Genomic DNA, 19,384 nt, shown 5'->3' on the forward strand with positions numbered 1-19,384 from the left:
AGCACTTACTTTTCTGTCCTACTGTATTGTTGAGTTCCAAGGGTTTCTGAGCCATCACTTCTGACAGATGCTGCTGCAACAGATGTCATTCCACGTCTTTTCTGGTGTTCAGCCATCAAAGCCTCAAGTTGTTTCCTTCTTTGGCGCAGTTCTTCTCTTAAAATCTGGTGTTTACGTATTTCAGCCCACAACTAACAAAATAAAAGCCTACTTTATTCTTATTCTCATTGGTTATAAACTGAAATGAAAACTGATGTCAAAAGTAACTGTCCATAATTGTTTTCGCTTATTTAACGACGACTCAGGATTTTCTAGCAACCCAGTTTTAATAGCTCGAACTCAGATGAAAATCTAAAATAAAAATCTAAAAGTTCTTCAGTGTGCGACACATGACTGCTTGCCAAGGATGTTCAGAATAAGGTTCTATTTTGCAACAACGGTTGGGACTGTTCAATGGCTGGCCTTAAATGAACTTGATTAGAGCTACTGACTTCATACCTAGTTTCCTGTATTCGGACCCAATATGGTGGATTTTCTGGGGATTCAGGGGGATTCAGCAGACATTGTGCAACATTTTTAAGAGGTCATTTATATTCATAAAACACTAATGTTTCAATAGCCACACACCTACATGTGTTTAGCTATGTTTTGGTAAAATATACAAAACATCCTGGTGAAAATGACAAAGAATGAATAGTTACTTGCCTATAATCATAGTTCTGTTCCATGGAAATCTTCACTATATCTATAAACATTTAATTGTCCTGCATCATTCCAGAGCACATTTCACAAAAATACACACACTGTACATGTGTCACATGACATACAAGACACCCGAACGACCCTGGCAAGTGCACATACTGCAGTCACTAGCCTGTTGACACTGCTCTGGGACCCTGCTCACTTATCATATGGTCTGGGCCTGTCCGGTGATTGTGAAATACATGGGTAAGATCTTTGAGATCACTGAAGTGGTGGGGAGACACATTGATGCCGCCTCTTTGCCTATTCTGTGGGGAGTCCTAGAAAAGTGTTTGATGTCAGGGCAGATTGGACCTTAGTGGGGATCAAAGTGGCAGAGGACGACAGGGACACTACTAAAGGATGTGGCTGCCTTCACTGTCCCAGCTGAAGCTGTGTAAACAGGAGACTGACTAGGGTATAACACAGGAGACGGCCGTATTCAAGGCCAGAGGATGCCCTCAAACATGCAAAGATACTGGGTAAATGGTTGGAGCACTGAGGAATACCATAATGTACAAGTTTGATGTGGCGAAGTATCTCATATGCTCCTATGTTACTGTCTTATTGTACCTGGGTCACGTCGTGGGTTGTTACATGCAACAAAAACCTAGAAAATCCTGTTTATTAAAAAAATGTTCATATGCTTTTAATTGTTTTTCAGAAAAAAAATGATTTTTTTTTCTAAGAAAGATGATAATATTTCAAAGCATCCAATAAAAGGTTATGACGACCAAGTGTCGGATATTTATCTGGTTTACAAAAGTGACCAATTTTAAAAGAGACAGTCACTAAAAATAACAGACTAGAAAACTCTTTAATAAACCTTTTTTAAAGGAAGAGTAAGAGAAAATAAGGACAACACAGACTAATAGGCTGAAGCCTGAAAGTCTGAGGAAACTGGTGCAGCTAGTTTCTAGCAACTATGTTTCTACTGAAATCGATTACAAGTGATAGGTTGTATATTACTGAAGGATATCACAAGCAAATTATCATAATCAAAAATGCTACAGATGTAAACAAAATATATAGTTGATAAAAGGACAACTAAGAGATTTTGTTTACCACTGGTGTCCCACAACTGCAATACTGCTTCCTCCAAACTGAAGATCTAAGGCATTTAGCTCTTAGGGCAGCGAGGGCAAGTAGTCACAACCTAGTCCAGGAGTCAGTGGCTCAGAATTCTATATCAGGACCGGAGGCGAGGATTATGCATATCTTTCTTCACTTTTTATTAATCAGCAAGTTCAAAGTTAAACACAAAATGAACAGAAAAACTACAAGTTCCATGAAGCCGCCGCCATGGTAACCAGTATCCAATGAGGTTCCACCTTTCACGCTGGTATAAATAGCCTCAGCTGCGACACACTTCCTCTTTCTTCACTGCTCAGATAAGTGCCTTTCCTGCCTCCGGCTAACATTGCTTTGTTTGTTTAGCGCGTTGTTGCCTTTTGTTTCTTCTGTGTAAGCAACCAGTGTTGCTCAGGCGGTGTGCTCGTAGCGGAACGCGTTTCCGCTCGAGCGTTTACTTTACATTCTCTCTGTTGTAGCAACTAGGGTTGCTAGGCGGGTGTCCTCGACTCGGAACACGCGTTCCGCTCGAGTGCTTCGCCTTTCTGTTATTTTTGCACTGTTGTAGCAACGGGTGTTGCTACGAAGGTGGACTCAACTCGGAACGCGCGTTCCGCTCGAGTGCGCTTCTTTTCTTTTGAGTTTCAGTGTTTCTTGACGCGTCACACCCGTCTGAGGGCGCGCGTCTTATTTATTTCACTCAGACGCCCAGTATTTTGTTTAATGCGCAGTTAATCGTGTGAGTGTTTTGAGTAACTACACGCTCGTGTGTTTGGCTATATTTTTCCTCATTTCTTTAACACTTTGTGTTTTAACTGTTTCCTACCCCGTGACACCGTTTGGTTGATTATACCCCTACGGGGAAGAATTTTGTGCTTTATTTTCTTGTTTCTGGACAGAGGGGGTAGGGAATTACCCTTTATATATTTATAGGGTGGTATTCTCTGTCACATTATTTTTTTGTCTGAACCTCAGCATGCAGTCCTCTCAGGGGCATGAGCCTTTTGCCAACATGTCCCCGGGTGAGGGTCCCTCTCACCGTACCATTCCCCCTGGGGTAGACGCCTTATTCTCACAAGCAATTTCGCACGCTTTGGCCCCTCTTAGAGAGACCGTGGCTAAACTCACAGGACAGGTGTCCAAGGGTACGGGCATGTTTGGCGTGACGGGAACGGAGGGTGATACTTCTACCCTTTCGGCTCCCAAGAACAGGCGCAAGCGCGACGCGGGGCACCTGGAAGATAGCGATTTTTTATCACACTCCAAGAGTGCGCGCGCGCATACGCGTTTACCCTCCCGGGAGGGTCGATTGCCCGGAGTAATGGGTGACATGCTTCACCATCTATGGAACCCTGATTCTGGTTCACCTAAAGGCATCCTCGGTGGTTCAGACGACGATTCATCATCTTTGGATGATGATTCAGGTCGCCCTTGGCGTCCTAATGCTACCCTGCCGGATCAGTCTGTTCCTGGGGATTCGGACTCAGATATGTTTGAACCGGAGGGTATCTACCATCCACGTTCCTCTGAGTGGCGGCCGGATCTCAAGGTTGCGGAGTATGTCGCCAGTAAAATTAGGCAACCTTTGGACATGGTAGTGCGTGCTCGTTTACGGGCCGAATGCCCTCGCCCATCGTTATCTGATAGGGTCGCTTTTACTCTAAATATTGACCCAAAAATGTGTACCTTTTTTGCAAAATACATTAAAGATCCCAAGAAAGGGATAGACCGCTCCTGGAGGGCATGCCAGGACAAGCTTCTGGATGTGTTGGGACCCCTCACACAGATCATTCAACTGGCAGAACGCGCCAAACATTCAAACAGTCCCCTGCAAACAGACATTGTTGCAGGATGGGCCCAGAGAGCTGTCTGTCTTCTGGGCAATGCGAACTGTGCCATTTCTGCGGAAAGGCGCAGATCTTTATTGATTAAAATCGATCCCAAATTGGGTGAACTTTCAAACTCGGAGGCAGGGGCTATTGCCCAAGGCAATTTATTTGGTGACCCTTTTGTTAAGGAGCTGGGTAAATTCGTTGCTACTTTCTCGGCTCTGGATAAGCCCAGTCTTCCATTAAAAAGATTTTTCCTCGGAGCTCTCTCCGACCCAATCGTTAGTCTTCCTGGGTTTTCTCATAGATTCTCGTTCGGCATCCCTCAGTCTTCCGTCAACAAAGATATCCAAAATAAAGAAGGAACTGAGGAAAGTCCTTCAGCGAGACAGGATTTCCCTTCGCCAATTAGCCAGAGTCGTCGGCCTGCTGTCTTCCTCAATCCAGGCCATTTTTCCAGGCCCCCTACACTACAGAGCCCTTCAACGCCTGAAGGCTTTCCACCTTCGCCGGGGGGTAACTTATTCCGAGCTCATCTCCCTCTCTCAGGAAGCGAGAATGGAATTATTTTGGTGGCTGGACCACATGGAAGCATGGAATGGCAGAGCCATTTTTGGAGCAGCCCCGGATCTGGTGATAGAGTCCGATGCCAGTCGCCAAGGATGGGGGGCTCGATGCGGGGACATTTAGTTTGGGGGACGCTGGACTCCACAGGAGCTCACCATGCATATCAATTGTCTGGAACTCCTGGCAGGGTCGTTTGCGATAAAGTCCCTAACGAGAGACAAAGTCTCATGTGTAGTTCTTCTCAGGATGGACAATTTATCGGCTGTCCAGTACATAAACCGTCTAGGAGGGACGCGATAGAGAGCCCTAGCGGAACTAGCAAAGGACTTCTGGCATTTTTGTCTCCAACACCAAGTCTCGGTCACGGCAGAGTATCTTCCGGGGGCCCAGAATGCTTGGGCGGACTGGAACTCCCGATTTCTCACAGACTCCAGCGATTGCCAGTTACACCGATCGGTTTTTCAAGCGATCATGACCCGTTGGGGTCCCTGCACAGTAGACCTCTTTGCGTCCAGGTGGAATGCTCACCTTCCCCAATACTTCAGCTGGCGCCCGGATTCGGGAGCTGCGGCAGTAGATGCATTTCGCCAACATTGGGGGACTCTTCAAGGTTATGCTTTCCCACCGTTTCTTATGATCCCGCGAGTTGCAGCTCAGGTTCGCAGACAGGAGGCGACAATAGTTCTAATAACCCCCTGGTGGAGGTCTCCGGCTTGGTTTCCGACTCTTCTGGAGCTCTCTTGCGAGTGCCCCCTGCGTCTCCCAGTTTTTTCTGCACTCCTACGGGACCCGTCGGGATCTTATCACCCCCTGGTCCTTCAGGGTCATCTCTCTCTCATAGCTTGGAAGATTTCAGGCATCGTTGGCAAGACAGCCGACTTTCGCAGGAAGCTAGAAACTTCATTGCGCAGGCCTGGGCCCCTGGGACATGCAAACGTTACAGTTCAGCATGGAACAGATGGTCTCGTTGGTGTGTGGACAAACACCGTCATCCCATGGGGGCCAGTATTACAGATATCGCTAATTTCCTTGCAGAATTAGCGGAGTCTGGTCTTGCTTACTGTACGATTAATTCTTTTCGCTCAGCTATATCTGCAGGTCACCCCCCTCTGAACAACCTTCCGGTTGGAGAGCATCCATGGATCTGTAAACTCCTCAAGGGTATCAGACTTTCTAGACCTCCTCAGGCTAGATATACAAATCTCTTGGATGTAAACATAGTCCTTATTCTTTTGTCCTCTTGGTGCGGTAATCAGTATTTATCCCGGAAGGAGTTATCTGCCAAATTGGCCATGCTTTTATGCCTCATTTCATGTAAACGCGTATCAGATATCAGGGCCCTGGATGTATCAGCCCGTGTCTTTACTCCAGAAGGAATCACGTTTACTATTTCTAGGAGAACAAAGAATAATACCAGGTCAGTATCCTATCCATCTTTTCCGGACTCCCCAAAATTATGCGTGGTTAGATGTCTCAAGGTCTATGAGGAAATAACCGCGAATCTTAGACCTCCAGGTGAGAACCAATTATTAATCTCCATAAAAAGGCCGTTTAAGGCGGTTTCTTCTCCTTCCATTGCCAGATGGATTAGTTGGATTTTGTCTGAGGCAGGTATTGATATCCAAGTTTTTGGCGCTCATTCTACACGGGGGGCCATGGCTTCGAAGGCCATACAGGTTGGGGGTAGATTAGAAGACATCATGCATGCCGCAGATTGGTCTTCGGAATCTACTTTTAAGAAGTTCTACTTTAAACCTATTCATGAGGCAGCCTCACTGGTGGTTGGTAAGCTTTGAACTTGCATAATCCTCGCCTCCGGTCCTGATATAGAATGCGAAATTTCCTAGCTATCGTGAAGGAAAGTTTCAATTCTATTAAGGACACGGAGGCGAGGATTATCCCACCCACATACTACTCTCGAGTCTTCTGCCCACCCGGACTCTTGTATCTTCGTATTGAGGTGGTATATTTGCATGTATACCTTATTTATTTATTTCCTTGCTCATGTATCTAGTTTTCTTTAAACAATGTTGATAGTCTCAGGCTTGTTTTGTGATTCAGGTTATGACACATATGTATATTCTCTTATTTGGCTGGCATTGTGATGCAACATTACGTTATCAGTTTGGGTCCTAATTTCACCGTATATTTTTTAGGTCCCCAGACTACACCCAGTTAATTCGAACAAGATTTCCGCAGTGAAGTCGAGGAAGTGTGTCGCAGCTGAGGCTATTTATACCAGCGTGAAAGGTGGAACCTCATTGGATACTGGTTACCATGGCGGCGGCTTCATGGAACTTGTAGTTTTTCTGTTCATTTTGTGTTTAACTTTGAACTTGCTGATTAATAAAAAGTGAAGAAAGATATGCATAATCCTCGCCTCCGTGTCCTTAATAGAATTGAAACTTTCCTTCACGATAGCTAGGAAATTTCGCATTCATGTGACAACAGACAGATATTCCATAACATAAGTTCTGTCAGTATTTTTCATTATGAAAAGAACATACCTACAGTAACTGGTGAGTAAAAATAATTCTAAGCTAAGAAAAACATTTCTAGGACCTTTCAGGCCCCACTTGCAACTGTGAACATGTTCACTGCTTCATGTTGGGTGCTAGTTGTCTTGTCAATACTAAACTCAATGGTCAATGAAGGAATGCTTCAGGTCGGCCTTAGTTACATCTGAAGATTTACAGTCACTTCTGAAAAGACAGCGGTGATGGACAATGAGCAAGCATACAAACACACAGCCAGGTTTTACTAGGAAGTAGCATTCTGCAGTAACCAAAGATGCTGTTCTAATTAAAGGTGTGATGCTTAATAAAATAGTACAAATTAGGGAATTAAAATGTCTAAAAATAAAAGATTTCTAAAATTCCTTAAGTCAAACAACAAAATACCTACCCACATGAAATGCCTGGATATTTCTAGTGGTGTACAGGCCGCTTCCAAATCTTGGTGCCTTTTAGTGGAAGACCTTGTATCTCAGTGATAACTGATGTGGCCTAGATGTAAGTGGTTACACCAGTAAACACTTGCATCAGGTTTCCTTACAGTTTCTAGTTGGGGCAGCAATACACTGTGGCATCCCTGGAAACCTCAGAGCTTTTCCCACTACATCTATCGGTCTACTTTCAGGTGATGCGCCCGTAGTATATGCAGTGTTTACTCATCTCATCAGCTGTGGAAAGAATTAGGGAATTTGGTACAGCATGTCAGCCAATATAAACTGCATTGCAGAGATAAGGATGAAATGGACATTGAACCCTAGGTGTGAATTATATATGTCATGGACAGAGTTTAATGGGGTTTTTGGTAAGAAAAGTCAAGATTTTCTGGGCAAGACTGAAAATCTGTGGTGATCAAGTTGTCTGGGCTGTGCCTTCCATGACTGGATTCAAGTTAGCGTGGCTGATGAAGGGTGATATCCTGAAACCGGTCCCAGGATGCTAGTTTCCGGGCCAGGGAGGACCTGCCTTGGCAGTTCAGCTTGGACTGTTTCCATGGGGAGCAGGGTCAAGACTGATTTGCCTATGGCTGGGTCCAACCTGGGGTGGCATAGTGAGCAAAAGAACAATGGATTTAACCCAGCTCTGTGGCTGGGAGTGAGTGTTTGAAAAGTTTCAGTACTAATGCCTGATGGTGAATGCTTGAATCTCTCTCACTCTCTTGGAGTATGTTTGAGCTAGGAGAGGTGCTGTTTTCCAAGAAATAAAGTCTGCTTTATGTATAGGCTCAAAAGGAGTTAACATCAGCTGACTGAGTACTGTATTAAGTTACCATGAAACCGGAGGATGCTGAAGAGGTGGAAATGCTCTGAAGACCCCTTTCATAAACTGTTAATGATCTTTTGGAAAACCAGAGTACACATTGATCTATCAGGTCTCCTAAATCCCAAGATTGCAACAAGATGGTCACTGACTTAAGAATATTTCAGTCTACCCTTGGCTAAATTCAATAACCATGGAAGAATCTAAATAGATTTAATTTGAAGTGGATGATGACCATTATTTTTGCGCCAGACACAGAAACACCTTCACTTAGCATTCTAAGTCTTAGTTGCTGGAGCACAAGCCCACACCAGAATATGTTTACATTCTTGCAGCAGATCTAAATGGTCAAATTTCATGTGGTAAGGTACCAAGCTGTCAAATTAAGCAAATTAGTATTGTGGTGGGGAATCTCTCCATGATGTCTAGAAAGTATCCTGGAATGCGCCTTCAGAGGAATGGCTTGATATGCTAATAACTGCAGTAGTTCGCTTACTGGTGAGGCCACACCAGAGCAATGAGGATCATCACAGTGCAATTGTCTGTCTTTGCCTTCAACATCCTGGAGATCAGCAGAAAAGCAGCAAATGTGCAAGCAAATATCTTGGGCCAACTGATCGAAAGAACATTGCCCATCGTCCCTGGATGCCAGAACCTACTTGTAAAGCACTGGCATTTTCTATTGTTCGAAGTGGCAAACAGATTATGAGGTGGCCCCAGTTATTAAAAATGTAATTCATCTGTTTATGTTCTAGTTCCCACTCGTGACAATCAGACATTTGACAACAGTGCATGAGCCCGATTGTTCTTGCAGCCTGCCAGATGTTCCACGGGGATGTCTTGCCTGTGCGAAACGGACCAGTTCCACAGAGCTGAGCCTCTTCTGAAAGGAGTTCAGACTGTGTTCCTCCGTGATGGGCTATGTAGAATATGTATGTTGCCTGTTCTGACTAGGACTGGTTGACCTACCAATCTGGGGAATAACACTTGTAAACCTAGTTGTATGGCGCGGAGTTCCAACACACTGATGTGGAGCCTCTTCTCCGCATCAGACCAGAGGCCTCTGGTTTAGTTCTTGCAGGTGAGCTTCTCATCTGTCCATGGACGCATCCGCATTAAGTATTAATCTTTCTGTTATCAAAGAAGAACCTGCCTTTAGGTTTGCTAGGATCCTTCACCACATTGAAGTGCCTTGCAACACGGACCATATCTTCATATGAGCTTTCAATCCGTTTCCAATGCAAATCCAGCTCTTGCTGGGCAGGCTTCATAGGAGGCATGCAAAACAGAATGAGGCCTATACATGATGCACGCAGCCCAACAGAGACTTTTATTGTCCCACTTTGGTAGATTGCTTTCCAGCAATAGTCTTTGCCACAGTCTGCAACTTTCTCACCATTCCTGCTGAAGGAAATAAACTTTTCCTGACTGTGTGTAGAGTATCACTCCCAGAAAATGGATCTTTGCCTGGGGTTCCAACACCGATATTCGTCTGTCCAAAGTGAGATCCAGTCTTCAGAAGAGACTGCTGCAGGCATTCATAGAAGATTTTGCTCCTTCCTTGAATAGCGCTTTGACTAGCCTGTCGTCAGGGTATGGGAATGCCTAGTGACCTTCTCACCTAAGAAAAGTGGAAAATTGGAAGAAACATTTGGTGAATAATCGAGGTGCTGGTTTGATTCCATAAGTGAGCGCCATTAACTGGTAGTGCTGCCCCGCTACTGAGAATCGAAGGTACTTTCTTTGTTTTCGATAAATGGGTATGTGGAAGTATGAATCACAAAGGTCCAAGTAGGTAATAAAATCCCATTCCTGCATCATCAGGAGGATTTCTTGTAAATTAAGTATCAAAATGAATGTTTCTTTTGAAACTTGTTAAGCTGTCTCCGATCCAGTATTGGTCTTTATTGACCGGTCTTCCTTTTGATTAGGAAGAACCTAGAATAAGTTCCTTTGTGATTTGGGGACAACTTCTATGGCTCCTTTGAAGAAAAGCACGAGAATTTCCATTTGAAGCTTCTGCAATTGACTATTAAGAATTTTTCTCGGTGGACAAAATGGGGGTCTCTGGATGTACTTCAACGTATGACCTGACTGGACAATTTGCATCACCCATATGTCTGATGTTATGTTCTTACATACGGGGGAACTTCTGAAAACAAGATGAAAGGGAGTATGAGCTGGGAGTCAAGCTCTTTTTTGATTGTCATTGTTTCGTGCTTCTGAAGAACCTTACTTCCTTGCTGCAGACTTCTCATAAGATTATCTTTGGATCTGAATGAAGGAGTATCCTTGATAGCATCTAGGCTGCCTTTGAGGATAATATGAATGTCCCTGGCCTTCATAATGATCGGATCCTCCTCTGAAATTTTGTTATCTTGAGCTACAAAAACTGGACATCCCAAATCTACCATAATGCTAAAGTCCTAATAGCCCTGCACATCAGAGTCAGTTTTAAAATCTTGCAAAGCTTCATCTACATGCTTGCCCAAAAGAGTGAGGACATCAAAAGACATATCCAGTATCTTGGTTGGATGTCAGTATGGAAGGCTTCAGACTAACTAGCCTTGTCTTCTTAGTACAGTAACTCCTACCAGTTTGAGACATCCATTGCTACATCAATAATGAAGAGATATGCTTCCCTTCCTTTAGGATCACTCCTGCCACTTTCCTCTTAGCTTCAGGAATGGATTCCAGTAAAGGAGTGACGTCCCAATGAGCTAGATTTGCCAGTTCATCAGCTGTCTTAATTGCGGTTGCTGCTGCAAACAAACCCCTTGCCCAGATTATCATTTGCTGGAGAACGGCTTTAAAGGGGTATTGGTTCTTTTCAGAGCTGCTGAAGAAATGAATAAATCCGGTTTTATATGACCAGTAAGACAAGCCAAATCCAGAGCTTTATACTTTTTTGCTAGATGAGGTATCACAGTTGGAGCTGTGGTCTGTGTCTACTTTAAGTTAAATCTTTTCGTCCAGACATAATAAAGAATTAATATAATTGTAACAGACTTACGAGGCTGCTCTTTAAAGTAAAAAAAAAAAACATGGTTGATCTACAGGCATAACTGGTAAAGTGGATTTCTTGGCAGCTCCTTCTGGTAATGAATGAAATTTAGAGATATCATATGTAGAGTCCTATTTATTCAGTCCCCTATCATCATTTCCATTTGGGACAATGAAATCCTGTCTATCATTGTGTCTTCCATCGTCTGGTAGAAGTTCAACCTCCTCTCCAGCCATGTTCGAACATACCGAACCATTAAAGTTAATATCATCCAGGTCCCATTTCCTCTCTGTGAACAGATCTAGAAGATGGTTTCCTTTGTGGGGGAGGAGGAGGTAGCATCAATGGCTGCCAAGGAGATGAAACCAGCAAACGAGCAGGTGGAAAGGGTAGCAGAACGGGAATAGCAGGTGTACGAAAGTGTCTCTTTTGGACAAGGCAACCCCCCCACTTTTTGCTCACTGGTAATGAGGATTTTCCACTGAGGTGCATTGGGTCTCTTAGCTGTTTTCCTGTGAGGGACTGTAGATAGTCGGAGTCCTCCTTTGAGGAAAGAGATAGAGATGGCTGAGATCTTTGCAGCCATAGTAGTAGTCTACCCTCTCGGTCCTTGAGGGTTTTAGATGAAAATGTGAGGAACATTTTTCATTCCTTCAGTTTATGATGAGCATGAAGGCAGTAAATACTTCATCCTTAATACTTCATTAACGTGAAGCCTCTTTTTTCACAAGTAGGGCAGGATCAAAATAATCCTTTTTAGGGGTATCAGCCATCTCTGAAGTGAAGAAATAGGTGAAAAACCTGAATTATGAATTAAGCTGGGCAGAGCCCAGGGAGACTCCATCTCACATGAAATACAGTAGAAAGTTTGAGGGAAACAGACGCTCATGGGAGTGTTCTAGAGGGTGCTTGTAATGGGTTCTTTATCCCGAAGCAATAAAAAGGGATATTGGAATAATATAACAGGCGCAGAAGGTGGGGGATTTATCTAATTTATTCGTGCTTTGGTTTTAAGGATGGCTTTTTCTTTTTCCCTGTTTCTCGTTCACAAGGATAACGTACTTGCAGTCCCAAAATAATTAACAAAAGTCCCCTTTTTCCTTCTCTTTCAGGGTTTTGATGATAGTCCATAAGTGACCAGGTCCAGCTTTGGGAAGGTCTCCGATCTTCCTCTACGTCAGTGGGCCAGGCTCTCCAAAGAAATAGAAATAAGGATAACAAAACAGGTAAGTGGGATATATATATGAGGTAAGTATATAGGGTTAGTAGGGTGGTGGGGGAAATAGGTATAAGTGAAAGGAAGTGAGGGTTTAACTGTCTTTTAGTTTGTGGTTCCCCCTATAGGTGTTCTCAGACTTTCCCTTCTATGTAGGAATCCTCTGGCGGTTGGTTTCCTTGTGAGGTTAGGTTCACTTTAGGGCTCTCTGTCATATGGTCTCCCCTTCCCTGCAGGACCTCCCTTTCTTTCCCTTATCCCCCCCATATTCCTAATAACCACCCTCTCGCAAACCCCCAGCTGTGGTACGAACGTACCCGAGGTGGCCACGCCCCTCCGGGGAAGCGGCCGGCACTTTGGCAGTCTCCCGGCTTCTCTCCGACGGGGGCGGGAGTGCCCCAGGGCTTTTCTCTCTCTCTCGGGGTCTCTGCTCCTTCGACTGGGTCCTTCCTCTCCGTCCTCGGCGTCCGGGTTTCCTTTTCCTCCGGCTGCGTTCGTCGAGCACCTACTTCCGTCTCCTTTTCTCTATCTCCCTTTGGTCCGTCTTTTCTTTCGGTTGTCGTCCAGACGCCAAAGGCGTCTGACGTCACAGGCTTGCGTCCCTCAGGAGTGTGTCGGGCCCCCTTAATGGCGTTCGGCACAATGTCATGAGAACCGGCGTCCGGAGACGTCCGGTTACACATCCCCTCCCATGAATGGGGCTGTTCGAGACCCAAAGGTCCCGGGAACCGGGACAAATAGTCAGCCTGTCCCATAAGATCACCAGGGAGATGGCAAACCTGGAAGGAGAAAGGTTGAAGCTCCATAAACCATCTCAATATGCGGCTGTTAGTATTCTTATATCTCGAGAGCCAGGTGAGGGGAGCGTGATCCGTATATAATAGAAAGGATCTTCCTAGGAGGTAATATTGGAGGCTCTCAAGTGCCCACCTGATGGCGAGACATTCTCGTTCAATAATGGGATAGTTTCTCTCCCTGGGAAAAAGTTTACGGCTAATAAAGACCACGGGGTGACTAATATCTCTCTCGTCTTTCTGAAAGAGTACGGCCCCCAGACCCACGTCTGAGGCATCCGTTTGGAGGTGAAAGGGGATAGTGAAGTCAGGACATTTTAAAATTGGTTGGGTAGTGAGATACCTTTGTAGGGTATGGTAACTATGGGACTGTACTGGGTTTAAATTTGTGATATTTTTTGTCTGTCCTTTCCTCAGGAGATCGGTTAGGGGGGCGGCCACGGTGGAATAATGGGGTACAAATCTTCGATAATAGCCTACCAAGCCTAAGAATGACCGGACCTCCTTTTTCGTTGTGGGTGTCTCTATCCGTAGGATGGCTTCAACTTTGTTCATTTGTGGTCTAAGTATACCTTTCCCTATATGATATCCTAGATAAGAGATCTCATTGAATGCCAACCGGCTTTTGGAGGCGTTGGCTGTTAATCCGGCCCCTCGTAACGCTGTAAAGATTTTGTTTAAATGTGTCAAGTGGTCCTCCCAAGTCTCGCTGTGGATAACGATATCATCCAGATACGCGGCAGCGTACCTGGTATGAGGTTGTAGAATGGTGTCGATGAGACGCTGGAAGGTGGCGGGTGCCCCATGTAACCCGAAAGGGAGAACATTAAAATGGTATAACCCAGAGGGAGTAGCGAAGGCCGTTTTCTCTTTATCTTCTGGCGTCAAGGGAATCTGCCAGTAGCCTTTGGTCAAGTCGAGTGTAGACATGTACTTAGCTTTTCCCAACTTCTCTAAGAGTTCGTCCACCCTTGGAAGGGGATATGTGTCAAACTGGGATATAGAATTGACTTGTCTAAAGTCAATACAGAAACGTATAGACCCATCTGGCTTTGGCACTAATACCACCGGTGAACACCAGGGACTCTGGGAAGGCTCTATAACGCCTAGGTCTAACATTTTTTCTATTTCGTTTTCTACCAGGATCTTTCTAGCTTCAGGGATACGATATGGCCGTAGGCGTATGACCTTGCCAGGTGGGGTTATGATTTGATGATGTACCAGCTTGGTCTTGCCAGGTATCGAGGAGAACACATGGGCATGATCATGGAGGAGCTGGGCTAATTGCTCACTCTGTTGGATCGAGATTTCGCTACTTATGGGAGGCACCTCGGTTCCGCTAGGATGCTCAGTGGGACACCACCCTATCTCCAGTTCTTTAACGGTGTTAACTAGGCATCCCCTGGTTGGTTCTCCCTGCGGCTCTTCCCACTTTTTTAATAGATTGACATGAAAGATCTGTGACCGGTTGGAACTATCTGTGAGCTGGACCTTATAGGTCACGGGTGTTATTAGCCCTATCACTTTATAGGGTCCCTGCCACTTTGCCAGCAACTTGTTGTCTGAACTGGGGAGAAGCACTAACACCTTATCACCTAGGGTAAAGGTCCTTAATGTGGTATTCCTGTCGTAATATCTCTTCTGTTTTTCTTGAGCCTTCTCCATATGTTCCCTTACATTTTCCCACACAGTTTGGATGTTGGTTTTTAACTCCTGGGTATACTCTAAGAGGGATTTTTCTCCATCCTCCTCCTCCCATAACTCTGCAGCCATATCTAACAAGGTCCTGGGCTGTCGTCCGAACAATAATTCAAATGGACTATGGCCCGTGGATGCTTGCTCATGGGTCCTGATAGCGTATAACACTAAGGGGAGCTTTCTATCCCAATCCTTACCGGTCTCTGAAATAGATTTCTTTAGGAGAGTTTTCAGAGTGCGGTTATACCTTTCTACCAAACCATCCGTTTGAGGATGATAAACCGCTGTCCGTAACTGTTTGATCCCCAGAAGTTGACATATTTGTGACATCAAGTTGGACATGAACTGGGTACCTTGGTCTGTTAAGATTTCTCGGGGAAAGCCTATTCGGGAGAAGAACCCTATCATTGCATGGGCTACGCTCTTGGAGTTAATACTGCTGAGTGGGATGGCTTCTGGGTATCTGGTGGCATAGTCTACCAATACTAGTATATAACGGTATCCTCTAGAAGAAGGTAGGAGAGGACCTACAATGTCCATTCCTATTCTTGAAAAAGGGATGTCTATAATGGGCAACGGTTGCAGGGGAGCTCTTCTTTTGGGACCAGGATCAATCATTTGGCATTTAGGACATTGTTGACAGAACCTCCTAATCTGTGAAAAGACCCCTGGCCAGTAAAACTTCAACAGATATTCTTCTGTTTTCTCCCTGCCGTAGTGACCCCCCCCCCCGGCTGGCTATGGGCTAGGTGTAGGACTTGTGGTCTATAAGGTTCGGGGACTAATAGCTGCTTCTTTTCTTCTCGGTTATTACCAGTGACACGGTATAACAGATTTTTGATTATGGTAAAAGAAGGGCTTTTGTCTTGGGGGTTCTGGGGTCGGGCACTTTTCCAGGCATGGATCAAACTCGGATCTTCCCTTTGACAACTACGGAATGGGGGAAGGTCAGTAAGAGTAAGGACCTTTGTAATTACCCTATTTGGACTCATGTTTCCTTGGGCAAAGACTTTTCGGGTTTCTCTTTTTTCTTTTCGGGAGGGTCGGTATCTAACCACCGGTGGTGTTAAAGGCGTACTAGAAAAAGGAGCGCTTTCCCACCATGTACTCATGTCTTCAGAGTCTTTTGTACTGTCAAGAAGTTCCGAAAAGTCAGGGAAGTCGGTTCCTATGATAGCTTCTTCGACTAGTCGTTCCACCACCCCCATCCTTATGGGGACTTCTCTTCCGTCCCAGGACAAGGTTGTCCAGATTAGGGGGTATTCTCTCGTATCTCCATGAATACAACATATGGATACCGTAAGTCCTGAAGCAAAAGGTTTTTTTTTCCAATAAATCAGCACGAATTACAGATTGACTGCAACCTGAGTCGATGAGCGCCACTGTGGTTCTTCCATTGATAACAAGTCTCTTCTTGTATCGGGTTTCCTTTCCCCCTGTATAGAAGACTCTCCCCCTAGTGACTCCTATTTCCATCGGTTCTGATTTTTCCGTTTTCAGCGGGCAAACCCGGGCGATATGTCCCCACTCTCCACAGCTAAAACACTGTGGTTGTTGCATATAGGGTCTTTCTGGTCCTCGCAATTTTCCCGGATCCTCGGTTGGTTTTCGCCCTGGGGAGGGCCCGAGGTTCTGTCGGATGGGGTTAAGTGTTGGCCGTACGGGAGGGATTTTGAACTCGAGGGAGCGGTGAAAGGCACAGGCTAATTCAATAGTGGTGTTAGTATCTGGACTTGGGTGTTGCTTGATCCAATTACGGGTATTGGTAGGTAGGGCATCTAGATATTGTTCCAAGAGAACAACCTCAATGATATCCTCCCTATTGGTTCCAATGGGACCTAGCCATTTGAGTCCTAAGTCCTTAATTCGAAAATATAGGGCCCGGGGATTCTCGGAGGGTCCCCATTTGGCTTTCCTAAACTGGACCCGATAATGTTCTGTATCAAACCCCACCCGCTCTAGGATACTCTTCTTAATATCCTGATAGGGCGTCGTTCCGCCTGGGTTTACCGCTTGATAAGCCGCTTGGAGAGTTCCTGTCAATAATGGGGCGATGTATTGGCCCCACCTATCCTGGGGCCAGGTGGCGGAAGTAGCAACCCGCTCGAAATTCGTGAAAAAGGCATCCGGGTCTTCGCCTTCCTGATATCGCTGCAGGACCGCACTGGGTACGTTCGGATGCACCCGGGTGGCGGCAATAGTGTCCGTGAGGTTTTTGATTGCAGTCTCATGGACCAACTGATTGTTGGCCATGATAGTGGCCTGACTTTTAAGAGCGCTTTGTAGGGCCTCCCTTTCCACTTTAGCCTCCTTCTGTTGCTCTTCCCACACTACTTGCAGATGTCTCTGCCCTGCGGCTAGCTGCTGCATCATCTGATAGGGTGGGTGTGCCCTCCATCGTCTTTGGTTACCTGTAGTTGTTCCAATATCCCACTTCTGACACCACTGTAATGGGTTCTTTATCCCGCAGCAATAAAAAGGGATATTGGAATAATATAACAGGCGCAGAAGGTGGGGGATTTATCTAATTTATTCGTGCTTTGGTTTTAAGGATGGCTTTTTCTTTTTCCCTGTTTCTCGTTCACAAGGATAACGTACTTGCAGTCCCAAAATAATTAACAAAAGTCCCCTTTTTCCTTCTCTTTCAGGGTTTTGATGATAGTCCATAAGTGACCAGGTCCAGCTTTGGGAAGGTCTCCGATCTACCTCTACGTCAGTGGGCCAGGCTCTCCAAAGAAATAGAAATAAGGATAACAAAACAGGTAAGTGGGATATATATATATGAGGTAAGTATATAGGGTTAGTAGGGTGGTGGGCGAAATAGGTATAAGTGAAAGGAAGTGAGGGTTTAACTGTCTTTTAGTTTGTGGTTCCCCCTATAGGTGTTCTCAGACTTTCCCTTCTATGTAGGAATCCTCTGGCGGTTGGTTTCCTTGTGAGGTTAGGTTCACTTTAGGGCTCTCTGTCATATGGTCTCCCCTTCCCTGCAGGACCTCCCTTTCTTTCCCTTATCCCCCCCCATTCCTAATAACCACCGTCTCGCAAACCCCCAGCTGTGGTACGAACGTACCTGAGGTGGCCACGCCCCTCCGGGGACGCGGCCGGCACTTTGGCAGTCTCCCGGCTTCTCTCCGACGGGGGCGGGAGTGCCCCAGGGCTTTTCTCTCTCTCTCGGGGTCTCTGCTCCTTCGACGGGGTCCTTCCTCTCCGTCCTCGGCGTCCGGGTTTCCTTTTCCTCCGGCTGCGTTCGTCGAGCGTCTACTTCCGTCTCCTTCTCTCTATCTCCCTTTGGTCCGTCTTTTCTTTCGGTTGTCGTCCAGACGCCGAAGGCGTCTGACGTCACAGGCTTGCGTCCCTCAGGAGTGTGTCGGGCCCCCTTAATGGCATTCGGCACAATGTCATGAGAACCGGCGTCCGGAGACGTCCGGTTACAGTGCTGATGCCTGATTGGTCAGAAGTCAACCTTGCTCCTTTTTTTTTCTTTTTCTTTTTAATAAGAAGACATGGATATGTTATTAAACAGACTACTCGTTGTCTTTAGGGCCTATGGGAATGATGTGTACTGCTAAGGTAATGTACCGTGGGACTTCCACTTTGACGACGTAGATAATTCAAGCATGTGAATCTATAAAAGATCCAATACTGGAGAACTGCATCGCTCAATCTCCACACATGAAAGTATAGGCATTGAAGAACAAGTTACTCACCTTCAACGATATTGTCTCTACCAGATAACGTATTATCTGACAGCGACATCTGATAGCGACAATTAGCCACAGATTCCTTACCTTAAAATAGAAACCAAAGCAATACCATCCAGGCAGTGGGCTGTAGACATATTTTATAAACTAAGAAGTCCTGCAGGACCAAACAGGCGAAATGTCTGTCCCTTCAGGCAGGATTGTCAAGGCAGTAATGTTTAGTTAACGTGTGCAGTGATGCCTACGTTGCTGCCTGGCAGATGTCTACGACTGGGACTCCAAGAGCGTTTAGTGATTGCAGCTTTGCCCATGGTAGAATGGGCTGGGAATCCTTCCAGAGCATGCTTTTTGGCCAATGCGTAGCACATTTTAATACAGAGAATAACCCAGTGTAAAATGGTTCTTTTGTGCACAGCCCGACCTTTCTTTGTTCTAACTTACCACACAAAGAGTTGTTCGTCCACCCGGAACTCTCTTGTGCGGTCAAGGTGGAACGACCACGCAGTTTTTGGGTCCAAATTGTGGAGTCGCTGCACTTCTTCGGAGGGATGTGGCAAAATGTAGAGCCTGCAGCTCACTCACCCTCAGGGCAGATGTTATTGCTACTAGAAAGGCTGTCTTGCTGGTAAGCAGCCAATGGGGACAATTATTAAGAGGCTCGAAAGGTGGGAACTTAAGGTATGTGAGAGCCAAATTAAGGTCCTGCTAAGACATAATGAACCTTGAAGGGGGAAACATATGTACAAGACCTTTTAATAATCTATTTACAATTGGATATTTAAATAAAGAGAGTTGGTCAGGGAGCCGCAAGAAGGCAGACAGAACAGGAATATAACCCTTTGGAGTACCCATAACAGAGTCCTTCTGTGCAAGACTAAGAATATAGAGAAGTACATCAGAAAGAGATGTAGAAAGAGGGTCGATAGACTTTTCCATACAGTAATTTGAAAATTGGTTCCATCACCAGGCATATACAGTCTTAATGGAGGGATG

The 19,384-nt window shown here is 45.4% G+C and overlaps 1 protein-coding gene across 7 annotated transcripts in view; it reads right to left on the minus strand.

Moving 5' to 3' along the window:
* The window catches only part of PCM1 (pericentriolar material 1), a 713,620-nt gene that overhangs the window by 497,500 nt on the left and 196,736 nt on the right, over window positions 1-19,384 (minus strand). For all 7 annotated transcript variants that reach the window (XM_069200330.1, XM_069200304.1, XM_069200313.1 and 4 more), the window contains exon 17: window positions 10-191. In XM_069200330.1, coding sequence (XP_069056431.1) covers window positions 10-191 — 182 coding nt within the window. The remainder of the gene's footprint in view (window positions 1-9; window positions 192-19,384) is intronic.

Source organism: Pleurodeles waltl, chromosome 1_2 (genome assembly GCF_031143425.1).
Source record: "Pleurodeles waltl isolate 20211129_DDA chromosome 1_2, aPleWal1.hap1.20221129, whole genome shotgun sequence".
In the NCBI taxonomy this organism is placed as follows: domain Eukaryota; kingdom Metazoa; phylum Chordata; class Amphibia; order Caudata; family Salamandridae; genus Pleurodeles; species Pleurodeles waltl.